This window comes from Ambystoma mexicanum, chromosome 1p (genome assembly GCF_040938575.1).
Source record: "Ambystoma mexicanum isolate Mex_15411 chromosome 1p, UKY_AmexF1_1, whole genome shotgun sequence".
In the NCBI taxonomy this organism is placed as follows: Eukaryota; Metazoa; Chordata; class Amphibia; order Caudata; family Ambystomatidae; genus Ambystoma; species Ambystoma mexicanum.
Genome location: NC_090921.1, coordinates 121,572,358 through 121,589,756, shown reverse-complemented (window position 1 = coordinate 121,589,756; position 17,399 = coordinate 121,572,358). Strand labels below are relative to the sequence as shown.

Genomic DNA, 17,399 nt, shown 5'->3' with positions numbered 1-17,399 from the left:
AAGAGTAGTGTGTGGCTCTGTGATGGACGTGACATGTGCTCAAGAGTAGTGTGTGGTGCTCTGATGGGCGTGAGATGTGCTCAAGAGTAGTGTGTGGCGCTGGGATGGACGCGAGATGCGAGATGTGCTCAAGAGTAGTGTGTGGCTCTGTGATGGATGTGAGATGTGCTCAAGAGTAGTGTGTGGCTCTGTGATGGACGTGACATGTGCTCAAGCGTAGTGTGTGGCGCTGTGATAGATGTGACATGTGCTCAAGAGTAGTGCGTGGCCTTGTGATGGACGTGTGTGGCGCTGTGATGGATGTGACATGTGTTCAAGAGTAGTTTGTGGCGCTGTGATGGACGTGACATGTGCTAAAGAGTAGTGTGTGGCTCTGTGATGGACGCGAGATGTGCTCAAGAGTATGGTGTGGCTCTGTGATGGACGTGACATGTGCTCAAGAGTAGTGTGTGGCGCTGTGATGGACATGACATGTGCTCAAGAGTAGTGTGTGGCTCTGTGATGGACGTGACATGTGCTCAAGAGTAGTGTGTGGCCTTGTGATGGACGTGTGTGGTGCTGTGATGGACGTGAGATGTGCTCAAGAGTATTGTGTGGCTATGTGATGGACGTGACATGTGCTCAAGAGTAATGTGTGGCGCTGTGATGGATGTGAGATGTGCTCAAGAGTAGTGTGTAGCTCTGTGATGGATGTGACATGTGCTCAAGAGTAGTGTGTGGTGCTGTGATGAGCGTGTCATGTGCTCAAGAGTAGTGTGTGGCACGGTGATGGACTTGAGATGTGCTCAAGAGTAGTGTGTGGCTATGTGATAGACGTGACATGTGCTCATGAGTAATGTGTGGCGCTGTGATGGACGTGAGATGTGCTCAAGAGTAGTGTGTGGCTCTGTGATGGACGTGACATGTGCTCAAGAGTAGTGTGTGGCGCTGTGATGGGCGTGAGATGTGCTCAAGAGTAGTGTGTGGTTCTGTGATGGACGTGACATGTGCTCAAGAGTAGTGTGTGGTGCTGTGATGGGCGTGAGATGTGCTCAAGAGTAGTGTGTGGCTCTGTGATGGACGTGACATGTGCTCAAGAGTAGTGTGTGGTGCTGTGATGGACGTGAGATGTGCTCAAGAGTAGTGTGTGGCTCTGTGATGGACGCGAGATGTGCTCAAGAGTAGTGTGTGGCTCTGTGATGGACGTGACATGTGCTCAAGCGTAGTGTGTGGCGCTGTGATAGATGTGACATGTGCTCAAGAGTAGTGTGTGGCCTTGTGATGGACGTGTGTGGCGCTGTGATGGACGTGAGATGTGCTCAACAGTAGTGTGTGGCTATGTGATGGACATGACATGTGCTCAAGAGTAGTGTGTGTGGCGCTGTGATGGACGTGAGATGTGCTCAAGGGTAGTGTGTGGCTCTGTGATGGACGTGAGATGTGCACAAGAGTAGTGTGTGGCTATGTGATAGACGTGACATGTGCTCATGAGTAATGTGTGGCGCTGTGATGGACGCGAGATGTGCTCAAGAGTAGTGTGTGGCTCTGTGATGGACATGAGATATGCTCAAGAGTAGTGCGTGTCTGGCTCTGTGAGGGACGTGACATGTGCTGTAGAGTAGTGTGTGGCGCTATGATGGATGTGACATGTGCTCAAGAGATGTGTGTGGCTCTGTGATGGATGTGACATGTGCTCAAGAGTAGTATGTGGCCATGTGATGGACGTGTGTGGCGCTTTGATGGACGTGAGATGTGCTCAAGAGTAGTGTGTGGTTATGTGATGGACGTGACATGTGCTCAAGAGTAATGTGTGGCTCTGTGATGGATGTGACATGTGCTCGAGTAGTGTGTGGTGCTGTGATGGACCTGAGATGTGCTCAAGAGTAGTGTGTGGGTCTGTGATGGACGTGACATGTGCTCAAGAGTAGTGTGTGGCCTTGTGATGGACGTGTGTGGCTCTGTGATGGACGTGACATGTGCGCAAGAGTAGTATGTGGCGCTGTGATGGACGTGAGATGTGCTCAAGAGTAGTGTGTGGCTCTGTGACGGACGTGACATGTGCTCAAGAGTAGTGTGTGGCGCTGTGATGGACGTGACATGTGCTCAAGAGTAGTGTGTGGCCTTGTGATGGATGTGAGATGTGCTCAAGAGGACCCTCGAAATATGCCGACTACATTTAATTTCTCCCACAAAACGAAGTCCAGAAAAATAATTCTGGGACTGCCAAGCCAAGCGGCGAGGAAAGTGAATGGGACGTGGACAGACAGGTTGAGTAGGCAGGGATGGGCCAGACGCCTGTGCATCTGTATGCAGTGAAAGTCTGGCACCCTGCTGTGTGAAATGTTCGACGGATGTATGCCTTTGGATTGGGATTGTAAAACATGATGGCAAGACCCTACCTTGATAAGTGTACCTACCGTTCGTGAGGATGATGGTAATAACTGTCATTTCACATGACTAGTTCTGCATATCACAGCATGTGAGGACCATACCTGGAAAATAGTGCACAACATGTCCATGACTGCCAACAAAGAAAGTATGTTTATTATTTGGTATGTATTTATTAATGTGTATTAGTTCCAAAGGGAACTTTTCACATACAAATTCATTCCATTATAAACAAACTAAAAAAAAAACACATTCCAGACTAAGATACATGTTAAGGTCTTTATAGCGCTGACAAATCTATTGGCTTTGCCAATTCTTAGTTAAGGCGCCGTCCTCCATGCTCTGAAATGTCAACAAGACATATAAGGAACACTTCAAGACTGCTAGACGACTGTGCAGCCTCCCACGTTACACCCCTGCTGTGTAACCACCCTGGCACAACCTCTGCCACCACTTTACACCAGTGCTGTGTAACCATCCTGGCACACCCTCTGCCATCACTTTACACCCTGCTGTGTAACCACCCTGACACACCCTCTGCCACTACTTTAGACCACTACTGTGTAACCACCCTGGCACAACCTCTGCCACCACTTTACCCCAGTGCTGTGTAACCATCCTGGCACACCCTCTGCCACCACTTTACACTAGGGCTCTGTAACCATCTTAGCACACCCTCTGCCACCACTTTACACCAGTGCTGTGTAATCACCCTGACACACCCTCTGCCACCACTTTACAACAGTGCTGTGTAACCATCCTGACACACCATCTGCCACCACTTTACACCCCTGCTGTGTAACCACCCTGACACACCCTCTGCCACCACTTTACACCAGTGCTGTGTAATCACCCTCACACACCCTCTGCCACCACTTTACACCCGTGCTGTGTAACCACCCTGACACACCCTCTACCACCACTTTACACCACTGCTCTTTAACCATCCTGGCACACCCTCTGCCACCACTTCTGTGTAACCATCCTAGCACAACCTCTGCCACCTTTCAAACCATTGAACAAAGCATTGAAAGCCATTTCCCTACTTGTTCTTCTGTATGTGTCAGTATTTTAAAGGAGTGGCACCAGTACCATGGGTCTTAATTATGAAACCAATGACATCATCAAGGACAGCATCTTAAAGATTAGAATGAGACCACGTGTAAACATGCACTTTGCCTTAAATCCATTGTGGAGCCATATCAGAACCAATCCTGTCCACTCTGTACTAAGGCTTACAAAGTATGAGAATAGAAGATGGCAGGACTTCCGCCGCTGTGCAGCTGAGGCAATACACATGTGAAAGTAAACACAGGGCCACTTTGCATCAATGTAATAAATGTAAATGGATTCTCTCTCTCTCTCTTTTTCTCTCTCTCTCTCTCTGTCTTTCCCTCTCCCCTTCTCTCTCTTCTCTCTCTCCCTCTTCCCTTTTCTTTCTTCTCTCTCTCTGTCTCTCCTTCTCCCTCTCTCCTAGGTAATCATATAATTTTGAATTATATTGTCTACTGTATAATGCAGTGAACTGTAGGTGATTTCAGACATACGGAAAGAAGCCACAGTTAAATAATCCCAGACTTCCAGCCAATCTATTTTTTTACTATGCAAGGATGAATGCACCGTGGCAAAGATTCCTTCTATAATGTGCCGCGGCGCAACAGTACACGTGAAGGATCATTTTGGGGGGCTAATTTACATATGTACATGTGGCCTAACACTAATATTCAGGATGACATCCATGATTACTTCAATATATTATTTTAAATAAAATATGATACACATTAAAAAGGTTTCTTTCATGCTGCATTGTTTCTGGATAGTTAGTTTGTATAAAAACTACACAAAGGCCCCCATTACGAGGCTGCCGGTCTGGAAAAAATTGCTAGTAACAGTTACCGGCACCTTTTCCAGACCGGCATTCTCTGAGCCTGCCAGTACGGGCAGTGAACTACCAGCAGGCCTGACCTGCCGGTAGTTCAGGTGCCTACCGGCATAAACATCACTGAAGCACCGGCATCGTTAGCAACAGTGCCAGTGCTTCCATGGGACTCCGTGGGAAAGGGAATTTAGCATTCCTCTGCATCCCGTAATATCCCAGTATTACTGGGATAGCAGGCGGCAGAAACGGTAAGCCCAGGTTGCTGGTACCGGCCGGCCTACCGGAAACCTCATAATGAGGGCCATAGCCCTTAATGAAAGGAGTGGTGTCTTCGCTGGAGTTGTGTGGAAGGGGGCCAGTGCAAAGTCAAGCTCCCCAGTAGTTTACATGTGTTCCCAGAAAGTTTCTATTAGCATAGCATTGATACTGCTTTTCTCAATAAATTGCCCGTTGAAATTACAAAAAAATGATAAAACATAATATCACAGTGCTTGGTAGTTGGAAGAGCCCAGCATGAAGCACTATATGACAATCTGATTATTGTTATGTAATGATCTTACACAGTCATTGGCTAGTCTGTTGCCATCGTATCATGCTATTATTACCTGCAGCCACAACCTCTCCTATCCTATAACGTTATAACTGCATGCACTTATATTGTGGTAGAATGTTGTGTGTACCAAAAAGCAGGGACGCGTTGGGGCCTTTCAACTTTTTAATTTGAAATGAGCAAGTAACCCTATGTTGGCAGTCTGGCCGTCACCTCCCTCAGGCCTCTTGCAGTTTCCAGCAGTGTTGTTATCACTTCATTATCTTTTACTCTGGTTTCATCTGCATTAGCCACTTCCTGTAAAAGAGTGATTACTAGCTTTATAGAGGACATTTAGTGCTTCAGTTCCCTGCTGGCTGCCAGTTGCATGATAATCTGCAGCTATTAACATATTCCTTGCATTCCTTTGTCTCTATTGTAAAGTAATCACTCTATGGGGCCCCACAAGCCCTGACACATCTTCAGCCCGCCCTGCTAGAAGGCACTTCTTCCTTCCCTTCGTCGCACCAGCAGCCTGGCCTTTGACACTGCTCTCAAACCACATGTTCCAGATATTCACCACGACCAGTAGTGTTGCAGCCGGTGCATTGTAGTACTGGCCGTGTGTGCGTCCCTGGACGTGCTCTCTCTAAAAGTGTCCGGTTCTCACTTCCTGTGCTGCAGGCGTGCACCACCTCCTGTGTTGCCAGGCAACCAAGTGCCCTTCCCGCTTCACGTACGTCACGTGGACCGAAACCACAAACAAGCTGCTCGCGTTGTACGTGCAGCCGCACATGTAGACTGATCAGACAGCCCATTTGCTGGGATATTTGGTACCACAATTGCTTGTCACAGCGATGCCCGCCTCGTCATGCAGTGTCTGCTACCAGGAAACCACGAGGACAACACCCAGAGCTGCCATTGCATCGCATTTCAGTTAAACATAATTGCAACGCGTTGTGGAACCGCTGATGCAAACCTGGAGCGAGAGAGCACGCCAGAGTGAAGCCAATTAATCACGCAGTCCACTGGACATAATGCAGCACAGGGAAGCACACAGTCCTGTTGGGACTAGGAAAGCCTGGAAAGCAGACTATTTTGTCTGCGTGGATGAACTGTCAAGTTTTCCGCAGCCATGCGTGAGCTATGTTTGCTTTGCACTCTGGGAATTGTAGTTTTCCTAAATGTCAAATGGAAAAGAAATAAAAACATGTCCCAGAATCCAAAATAAAAAAAAGCAGGACTGTATTGCCTTCTCAGACATGACCATGGGGAACATTAGATTAGGCACCATTATGACGCAGGATGTCCACTGACCTAATAAAATGGGGACACCCAGGCCAGCATGGATGGCACGCCCCGTAGCGTGGAAAAAGTGTGTTCAGAGTGTATTGAAAGAGTGCTCTGGTGCCGCCGAAAGCCCATGACTGGCGTTGAGGTTGGCGAACGAACCCCAAACTCGGCGCTGCTCGAACTTCAGCAATCCGGAGAAAATAGGTGAGGGAGATACGCTCTCCCAGTGTGTTGCTCCTGCCGTTGTAAAGAAATGTCGCCTGCCTCCCACCACCCAGCGCTTCCTACATGTCCATGCTTGTTCATGCTTGTAGCGGGTGGAAGGGTCTGGTATTTCCTGTGCCGGCTACGGGGTGCAGCGCCTCCTGACTTCACTGCAGGCTGTGCCCCAAGACTAACACTGAGGGCCCGCCTCAGTGTTAACAACCTTTTCGGTACTTAAGACCTATTCTGATGGTGACGCATTTTTCCGAAGTCGGTAATATATGTGGTGGTTACTAGGATGGGTAGGAAACCAACATAGCAACCGCCACATTCGTTACTTGCCACGTAAGACAGGTATTCTTGTGGCAGTCCTCCACTTTTAAATGTGAGCTAAAGTGGCACACATTTACGATACCATTTTGGTGCCAGTATTGTGGAGGAGTGCCACAGGAAGCCAGTCGCTGTGCAGGTGGGTGGGCAAACATTAATGTTTGGGGGGGTGGGATGGGTCGGACAGCACATAAAAAATAGGTCTTCTTAGCTTGAGTTCATAATATACTGTGCATGGCTTAAAAGAAAACTTGACTGCATGAAGGGCAGAATGTCACTACAAACTAAAAAACAAAAACACTGAAATAAATCACCAAATAAATTATCTCCAGGTCAAGGCTGGGCAACCTTAAGTGGAAGAGTTAACTAATCTGATGGCTAATCAATTCACAAAGGTCTTCGATCTCGGCAACACTTTCGTAAAATAACAATGATGTCGTTATTTATCGAAAGCTGCCAAGATTTCTCCATTGTGCCCGTTATACCAAAACACAATCACAATGTAATGTAATCGGCTATTTATAACACTCTTAATGCCCATAGGTTTCTAAGCGCAGATCCAGGGATCGAACCTGTGTTGCTCTGTGGCGTCTTGCTTCCAAGGTGAGCGCGTTGCCCCTGAGCTATCCTCCCGAGAGATATGTTGATATGTTACACCTCCCAGTGAAGGCAGTGCACTTGTGCACCATGAGGACACCCAGGCCCACTTGAGGAAAGTGGTGGAGTCTCCTTCAAGACAAACATAGCTAAGAAAAGTCAGACAGCTTGGTATCAGCTCTCCCTCCTGAGAAAAGTCAAGCCCTTCATCTCTCCAGGCAGCTTCAGATCCACAGTTCAAGCACTGGTCCTATCCCACCTGGATAGGGGCAAGGCCCTCCTCGAAGGCCTCCCATCGTCCTGTCTTGTGTCCCTGAAAAGTGTCCTCACGCGACCACATGCCTAATCAAGGGTCTACGCAGATACAACCACATCCCCCCGACCCTCCTTGACCTTCACTAGCTCCCACTGTACGCACAAATCAAGTTGAAGTCTTGATGCATCATCTATAAGACAGTTGCCCTCTGGTCACCCAGCTATCTCGTGGACAAACTCAACATCTCTAGCAGACAGCGTACCACCAAAAACAAGGACATGTGCATACTTGAAATCCACTACTGCAAAAAGGAAAGGACCAGAAAACAAGCATACGCTGCAAGACTTTGGAACCTCCTCCCCGTCAGCATGAGACTCACCCTCACGCTCCTACAATTCAGAAAAGAACTCAAGACCCACCTCTTTAAGGAGTCTCTCCTCCTCAACACCTAGGCCTTGACGTCAACCCTGCGCCACCTGCCATGCCAGACACAGCCCACCCCTCTCTTCCCCGGGACAGCTGTACCCCTCTTCTGTCCCCCTCTGAATTCTACCCCTGCTGTATAGCTGTTCTCTTGTTACCTCTTAAAAGCACTCCATTATGCATCTGTCCTGTGTTATACCTCTGGAAAGCGCGCTGTTACTTCTCGAAGCTCGGTCTGTGCTCAATAACATCAAAATACTGGGTTGTATGTCCAGCAGGTGACATCCCACACCTCGACAAGTTTGCAGTTTTTGAGTAGCCCTTTCTTGGTTTGGGGTGAAGAAGAGTATGCTGCAGGTGGGAGGTACTGTCTTTTAAAGGAGTGATTGATGACATCTGGGTTGGCGTCTTGGATGGTCGAAGTGATTTTGTTTTTGGATATTGATTGTTGTGGCAAATAAGAATGTGTTGCATAGTTCAAATGAAGCTTGGAAGGGGTTTGGAAGGATGTTTGTGCACCAAGGGTCATTGAGGGACTCAGGGTTCTTTTGGGGTGTTGGTAGCAGATGAAAGGTAGTCTGGGAAATTGGCTTTTTTTTAAGGTTATTTTTGTCTGAGGGCAGTATTGGATATGCCATTTTATTTCTAACCGCCGGGGGCCTGTTTTAAGAAGAAAAGCTCAGGTCCATACCATATTTGTGATGCGTGCTGTGTTGTGCTGATTTCTGTGAATTTAAGTGGGGCTATGACATCCAAGGATGAACTACGGCTTTCATGGAAATCCAGTACTGCTTTGCGGTCAGGGAGGTATGTTACCTGATTATTGCTCGAGCTATTGTAAGAACTGTGGAGTTGGGTTGCGACTAGGGTCCATTACCTTCCTGTGATTGCTTTGTGGCTTGCTTCTGGATCTTGCCTTTTTCAGTATGTGCAATGTGGAAAGGGATGCTGACCATGGCAACCGGAGTTGGGGACGGACAGATATTGTGAAATCGAGACTAAATATTCCACCAAGTGAGTGTCCGGCAGAGTGGGTGTCCTTGAACTTGGCTGATGTCCAAAATCAGAGAAGCAGCTTAGGGGGGATCCAGTGTGTGTTAGGTCATTGCATAGAAGCCAGTAGTTGAAGTCACCTAGACTCTTAGGTGTCAGCAGTGGAGGACTGTGTGGGTAAGCAGGTCTGCGAGCGACTGCGGGAAAGTTGGGATTGTGAGTCATCGTGAGAACGATGATAATAGTACGCATTTCAGCGGCGGTGATCCAGAGTTTGGGAGTGATGCAGAGTTGATGTGTCGTATGTTGAGGTGGTTTTGGAAGGTGATGATGACGCCTCCACTCGTACTGTCAATGTGATTTAGTTGAAGAATTTGAATGGTGGGAGATATAGAAACAGTTAATATTGTCGGAACGCCAGGATTCTATTATAAGGAGTCTGTCTAATTGTTAGGGAGTAGGTTGTGGATGAAGACTCTTTTTCTACTGAACCTGCGTCTATGAGAAAACTCCTTATTTTCCTGCAGGGTTCTTGAGAGATTTGTAGTTTATAGGACGGGGCATGGTTTGGTGGGTCTGGTATTGGGGGAAGATGGACGTGTCTTCCATTTGGCTGGGAACAGTCTTTTGAAGTGATGCTGAAGGTTATGGAGCTGGATTTGTTTCAAGAGTTCAAGGTGCGAAAGCTATCATTGGTTTCAGAAAGTGCAGATCCTCTGACGAATCAGGTGTACGGGGAAAGTCTTTAGTTCGAAGTGGGCGGGTACTGAGTAGAGGTTGGGGGCCTATTTGGTAGCTGTTAAGAGCACTTTGATCGTTAGGTTATTTTGAAGTCTCTGGTTTTTTGTGTAGTCTACCCATGGTATGAGGGTTAACCTGTCTGGTAAGTTTAACCCACCGCATGTGATAAGTGCATCGGAAACCCAGCGTTGTGGGGTGCTACGTTCTTCTCACTCACTCCCTACAGGTAACCATCAGATCATTGTTGTGCTTGCTGTTAGTCAATGGCTATTCCTGTACATTCGAGTTACTAGAAAGATATATCTGTAATAGGGTGCAGCAGGTATGTCTGGCACTGAACGTGTAAGTGCCTTCACTAAACTAAACAAATTCAAACAATTCCCAGAATGTGCTCAAACAATGCTATTGAAAACCAAAATAATTTGTCTCTCGTTCATTTTTCATGCAGATCAATCATTTGACACTTTTTCCACTTCAAATTGTGCACACCTTCCAAGGAAACTATATCTTTGCAAGTTGTGCAAGGAAACTATATCTTCCCTTGATCTCTATACCGTTCTTGATCACAAAACTACATTCGGGTTTCCACCTCCTATGTTGACAAACAAATTAATGATTCTCTGCTAGCTGACGGCTAAGTACATTTCTGCCAAACAAATGAATAAGCCTATGTCGGCTAGCTAGCACATCACTTCTGCCAACATGTGTTTCGCTTAGTGGTCCACATCATAGTTGTGTAGCCCCTAGTGAGCTTCTTCAGAGCAATATGAAATTCTCAAACACGGACTCTATACAGGCTTCCCAGACTTTGGTGTGTGCCAAGTTGCATCTCGATTGAATGGGTTGGATTCCCTTTCATTAATGTGTTTGGTCTGAGGGACTTTTATCTGCAACAGTGGGGTAGGCATGTCAAGATGCCGACAGACTGAGGTTTCTAGTGGCTGAAGCATTTGCAATGTAATGGTTGCTGAGCTGTTATGCATGCAGTTAGATGTCTGCTTTGTTGTGATGTGCTGTAGTATTTAGAATAATTGGAGGAGACAGATTATTTCCAGTTGTAGGCTTTGTTGATGCTCGAATCGGTTTGTTATTGTGTTGATCGGTAGTAGACTTTTTGTATTGTATGAATATTTGTAGAGCAAGAACGAAGACCAAGAGGCAAAACTGCCTCTGAGAGAGGTCTGCTTGTGGCAGACTACAGTATGTTGGATTGTACTCAAAGAGCGTTCTAAGCTAATGGTCCTAAGTATTAGCTGCAATTAAAGCAATTTGACATTAGCTGGATGTTAGTCAATTGAGTTGCAGATGTTTGCCTTTCTGTCAGCCAAGTTGACTTTTTCTTTAACCTTTCCAGCCAGCTTTCAGCCAGACTTATTTGGCAAGCCTCTTTCTTTGTCTCTGAATAGTGTTCTTTAAGCATAGGACAGTGTTTGAGCAACACTAGGCATTTATTTCCAGTTTACGTCCATGGATAAATCAAGCGCTCTATAAAATGCACAACAAATAATTAAATAATTGTACCATTGAAGAGGTCACTTCAATTTGGTGTGGGGGTGGTGGAGTACTCCTCTGGGGGGGATCCTCCACTGTGTTTGGAGGTTTGGTGATAGGGTTTACTGGAGTCTTTGCTTGGGCTCTTTTCTGCCTTTTTGCAGTTTTCGCAGGTGGTTTTTGCTTCATTAGTGCCGCGAGGGCAGAGATTAACTCAAGCACAGGACGCTTGTCCATTTCACAAAATGGACGCCTCCTAGTGCGTTATTTTAAAGGGGTTTAAAGATTATTTTTGTAAAATTTTACATAGGAACTTCCATTAAAAACATGTTTATTATACATTTTTTGTTATTGCCCATCTTTTAAGAATATAACATTTCTGGGTGCACTATTCCGCGGGGCGGATTCTAATGAACAGATATGTAAGCAGACATGTTGAGCACCTTATGAGACAGAAGATTAAACCTGAAAGCAGGGAAGTGCTTTTGTGAAAGAAATTATTATCTTGGACACCCTTTGCAATTCAAGGTGTTTGACCAAGGGGCAACTTAGTCAAGGTGGTTCAGTCAATTCTGGACTAGTCTATAGGGCAATGCCCAAAGTTCAGTCCAAACATAGTGTTGTGGGCCAGCAGCTTTGGTTAAAGTGGGCCAGGTTTTGGCCAAAGTGGTCCAGGTTGATAAGCTACTTCACTGTGAAGCTCATAGTTATGACCAGTTTTGCTGAACAAATATTCCTAAAATGTACAATTTGCGAAACATTTCATCAAAAAACTCCCCCTTGGGTACTACTCAACCAGTCTGCCACAAAAGGAACAAATTGCCATTTGTGGCTGCAGGACACCTTTTCATTGGTGCCCGAGCCAATATTATGCCACAGTCCAAATCTAGATACAGAGTGGGCAACTCCTTCCAGCGCAGACAAACATTTGTCTTGTGACCCGCCAAATATAATATAAAACTCGCCAAGGGTTGTGGCTCTTTAATGGAACCTTTGAGAAAGTCATTGAAGAAAATCTGCAAGTTCATTTCGGCTGAGGAACAGCAAGGGGCTTTTAGCGTGTGCAAAATAATGATTGCCAAAAGCCCAAAACATCATAGGTCTCACCCCAACAGGGCTTTCATCGAAGGCGAGTAAGATAGATCTAACGGTGGTGCTACCACAATACAGTGCGGCAACAGCATCTGTGGTGGCGTGTTCCTCGAGGGCACTGAGACCACTGACCTCAAACTACTCAAGGATTGAGCACTCGCCTGTGTCTGCAGTGTCAATATTTCAAGCCCCCTGGAGACTTGTAGCATTTCGGCGATTATACGCGCTTAATCTGAACAGCAGGGATTTATCCCAACGATATATGGAAGCTTATCTTTCACATCTTGTGACAGGGGCCTCTTACATGACCATAAGACTAATCAATGGCCCTGATTTGAGAAAGGTCCTTGGAGGACCGAAACACGTGTCATCAACGTTAAGGGCAATTTTTTCTGAAAAATAAAAAACTAAAAATTTAAAATAAAAAAATAAGTCTCGTGTGCAAGAATCAGGCGCAGTCTCCTTCCAGGTCACCTATACTTCACAATATTTCAAGCAGTACTGGATGGATGGTAAAAGTAAACATAGCCTTGGTTAGCTAAGCTTAAGGAATACACCTATGACCTATCCTACAGACCAGGCATATTGAACGTGGTGGCTGGCTGTCTCTCCAGCTTCCCTGATCCCTGGGAAGAGCAGAATGGGATGATTGTGATGAAGACATGGTAGTGTCTGTTTACAAAACTGTGCCTTTGTTAGTCGGGCTAATAGTTCGGAAGAAGTGTGGACAATCTTTTTCACGGTCAAGGGTTATGCACTCCTCCATCACTCAATGTATCTGAGTAGTGCACTTCATTCCACAGTGTAGTGGATGAAATCGTGTGGTAGCTGTAGATACGTGGTTGCACTCAAGCAGTAAGTAAGTAATAGTAAGGTTACTTTTCTAACTGGCCTGAGGTTAGATTGGTCAGCCATCTGTCCAATGGTGATTGAGTTCCTGGGTGACATTTTTAAAAGAGAGGTTACACTAGTGGTCCTCATAACTGAGAACGGGTCGAACTAACATCCCATCCGATAACAATATTCTTAATGGACTATAACAGAACCCATCACAGCTCGGCTCTCTACCACCCACATTACAATGGGCTGGTAGAGCGTTTTAACAGGGCTCTGAGTGAATCTGTTCACAGGGGCATAATGGGACAGTGCTATGTGAATGTAGGCACTTTGGAAAATATCAATGTATGCAGACATATAGAATGTTGCTTGACTAAAGTGCTACAATTGCACCTCATGAAGGGGTGCACAGAAAGGTCGGACACAGGCCTAAGAGTTTAGTATGTAAGTATGTAAGGTGTAGGTCACATGTCATTGATTTCAATGTCAAAGCTGCCCAAGAAAATACTTAACTGCCACAATTGGCCAACAAAGCAAGGTAGGACAGTATCAAAGGGTTCAAAACATCTACCATCATTATCAGGGATGTGGTTACATTTAAGGAACCGGGTCACACCAGAAGAGGGAGTTTGAAATCTAGCTTGCCAATGGATGTTATGTGGTTCTCAATGCAGATGTCAATGAGCTGGACGGCAGAGACTGGGATGTGCAAAGGATGGCAAATTACCCTCAGGAGGTGAACCCAAGAGGTACTAGGAGTGTTATAAGTGGGTTTGTTTTCGAGATTGGCGGGGATACAATGTTGGTGAAAGGACTATAAGATGTGCAATCAGTTGGCAGGAGGGCCCTATAGAAGGTAAAGTGAAAACCCACAGATTTGTGGTCTGTGTCCCTGCACGTGACATGATCTAAAGGGGTCAAGCAGACCTTTTATGTGCTCTACTCTACGAATGGACTTGTGTTATTGCTTGTGGCTTTAGCATCTTTCGTCCTAGAACATTATGACCTCTTAGAATGTTGCAGATGTAGAAAGTTAGGTTCTGCGTTAGGTATTGGCACTAGGACATTGTGGACGGGACTGGCAATTGGTACATCAGACCTTGCACACTGAAGTATTGGGGTTCTTCATGATACAGGAACCAGGCATGAGACATATATATGTAAAAGGAAATTACTTTATTTAGTTAAAGGGTACGTTATAGGAAGTGGGTAGGAGCTCAAGGTATACACATCTTCTCTAGTCTCTCTCCCATCCTGTGTGTCCTATCTGACACTTATGGAACCTTGGTATAGTGTAGATTCCAGACTACTAGGCTACATTCTTATACTTGCATTTGTGCACCAAAGTAGCATACTACACACACCCACCTTGTATGGCATCTATCCGCCATGCATCATTTCTACTTGCCTTTACCTCACAAGTGGCTGGTTATAGCATCATTGGGGCAACCCCGGTGTAGGCTGATGAGATGTGTGATGACAGTGTGATGCTGCTTCTCTTCTCATCCTTTCCTGTCTCTCTTCTCATAGGCAATGGATACCTGGCCAGCCGGATGAGTACTTTGGCCACGGGCTGGGAGGTGGCGAGGATTGTGCCCACATGCATCAACAAGGCCAATGGAACGATGAGCACTGCTCCCGCCTCTACAATGCTGTATGCGAAAAGAAAATGCTGGAGAGCCTGTGAAAGAAGTACTATCCCGAGGCTCTCAACTGGGTGGAGGGAGAGCATTGCATACATATGAGGCTTGTGGGGTGTGAAGGGCCCTCAACACATTAGAGAGAAGAAATCAGACTTTCTAATAAAGTTCTTTACCATGCTAGACTTGTGTTTGATCATGTTCTTCAACAAGGGGGACCTTCTACTGCTCTTCCAATGCACCACAGTCCTGTTTTGTAACAGTCTCGATTGATTTAAGCCAAGGCACAGGCCTCCCATCCTGCTCCAGCATCAACTACTCCCTCCCCACCTCCCATTGATCTGACCCAGCGGGTCACAAAACTGGTGGCCAGCCACCTTTTTACTCAGCGCTCCCAGGGTGGCCTTGCCCGGGCAGCCGGCAAAGGTGAAGGGTGATATCTCTTTACTGTGGCACTAAAACACTGCTCCTTCAAATCTCTGGCCTGGTAGTCGACTGCTTTCTACTCGGGTCCCGCTGTATTTTCTGCTATGCCGTGATGTTTTCCCCCAGGTATCCCGCAGCCTTTCTGTCCCCCTGATGTCCCACCGTTAATGCTGCATATTTTCATTGTTCTCTCTAGCGTCCGACTGTAATTCATGCTGTGCTATGATTTTGCCCTGGTGTCCCACCATAAATGAGGCTTTATTATGATTTGGCTCCCTACTGTGACACAACTCCCTATGTCTTCCCTTCCTCCCTATGTTCCCACTTTCATCCAGAAAAAGCTGTTGCACACCATCCACTGCGAGAGATACCAGCCCACAACACGTTGCCTCACCGTGCCTTTTGACAGCCATCTTAACCAAGGGCATGACAACCGAGAAGTTGCCTAAACAGGTACCAGCAGTGAAATAGCCCCATGGACCCATTGTACGGGGCCTCTATACTGCTGACCAGGGTCACCGCTAACCTTTCCAAACTAACTTGATGAAAGACCTGGTCAAAAACCTCTCGGCTCAAAAATATACCATACACGGACCAACTAAGCCACTCGCACACAGCAGTTTAACACCTATCCCAATAGGCCACAGCCAACAGAACTCTACAAATCTACAGCCCACTTACATACCACAGCCCGGCCAATGCATCCTATCTCCACGGAAGCCGAGGCTTCCTTCCGGACACAAATGCTTCTTTACCGTTGACGCAGAACACATAGAAACCGGTGTGCATGCAGAGCTCAGAACACTTCCACTCTGCACGCATCAATACAACAGCAGTTATGCATTTTTCCCCACTCCCCTAATATAACTCTTCCCTCTCTCGTTCAGATCAGCAGAGCATCTGCAAAATCATGCTTGTGGCAGGGGTGTGCGGTATAAATCCCGGTAGCATGACAGACTATTCCCTGCAATTCCCCACCCCCCTTCTCTGCTAGTGTACCTCTCTGGCAGGGGAGATCCCAGTCCCTAGCAATCACCACTTTTATTCAGCACCCAGTTTGGATCCACAGCAACCCTGCCTTTCTAGCACTGGATGCAAACAGTACTGACAAGCAACTTCACTTTTTAATGTCATTTTGGAGCTGCAAATAGAAGCCCCTCCTATTTTTATTTGTTTATTGTTTAAAGCATGGACCTAGCTCGAGAGCAGTGGAGCCATGGGCGTAATTATAGGGGGAGACGGGGGTGTTTGTCCCCCCCAACTTACATGGCACACCATTTTTTCCCCATTCATTTGGAAGGGGCACGTTTTCTTCTGATGTCATATCCCCCCCCAACATTTTCAGCAAAGGTTACTCCACTGAGTGGAGCGCTGTACAAAGTGTGAGTAGCCAGCATTTGGGCTGCCATATTTTAACAGTAGCGCAGCACTGTGAGGCGTGTTCATCTATATACGCGTCAATTTGAATTAGTCCTTGGTCAGGTGTTGTTGAAAGAGCCATGTTTTGAGAGATTTGCTCAATCAGAGAATTGTGGGGGCATTCCGAGCCGATACCAGGATCGAGTTCCAGAGTATGGGTGCATGACAAGAGAAGGATTGTTTGCCGGTCCTCCCTATGCGGACGAGTTGAGAATCAAGCCGGTTGGTCGATTTGCTGTGAGAGGAGCGTATGCCACCAGTTATGTGGTGTTTAGCCACCAGGTACGCTGGTGTGCTAGTTCTGACTGCTTTCCAGATGATACATGCAGTCCTGAACAGTATCTTGGCTTGGAGTGGAAGTCAATGTAGTTTGTGTAGATGGGGTTAATTTGGTCAGGTTTCCGTGCTCCTGTAATAATACGTGCTGCAGCATGGCAGACGGCTTCTTTGTATGAATTCAAAAATGTATTTGGCACTCTTTGATTCGAACGAATAGGTGCGGGTATAAAGCAGTTACATAACCAAGTGTCCATTTTTTAACCGGTACCAGGAATTGGCTAGACCCTGGCATGTGTGCAGTTGCGGTGATAATGTGTTCCATTCCTTGTCTGCCGGAACCTTACATGAGTTCAGAGTGATCTCAAAATTGGAATGCCTTGAGAAGGTTTGTCAGAGGACATGGGAGCCATTTCGCTGCACACATTAACCAAGTATTAGTTGGATTGTGGCCTTTGGGGTGAGGTCTGGGGTCCGGTCGGAAAACTTGTATAAACTCGAAACATTGCCAGTCTGGTTCCAGTTTGATATTCCCAGTGATATTCCAGTCTGACATTGTCAGGAAGCTCTCTTATTTGAGATTCCCACAGTGTTCCCAGTATAGAA

General features: G+C 46.5%; 1 protein-coding gene across 1 annotated transcript in view; it reads left to right on the top strand.

Moving 5' to 3' along the window:
- LOC138566986 (asialoglycoprotein receptor 1-like) overlaps positions 1–14,855 on the top strand; it is a 475,397-nt gene extending 460,542 nt beyond the window's left edge. The window contains exon 11 of the mRNA XM_069644787.1: positions 14,563–14,855. Coding sequence (XP_069500888.1) covers positions 14,563–14,719 — 157 coding nt within the window. The 3' untranslated portion in view covers positions 14,720–14,855. The remainder of the gene's footprint in view (positions 1–14,562) is intronic.
- Positions 14,856–17,399: the final 2,544 nt, after the last annotated feature.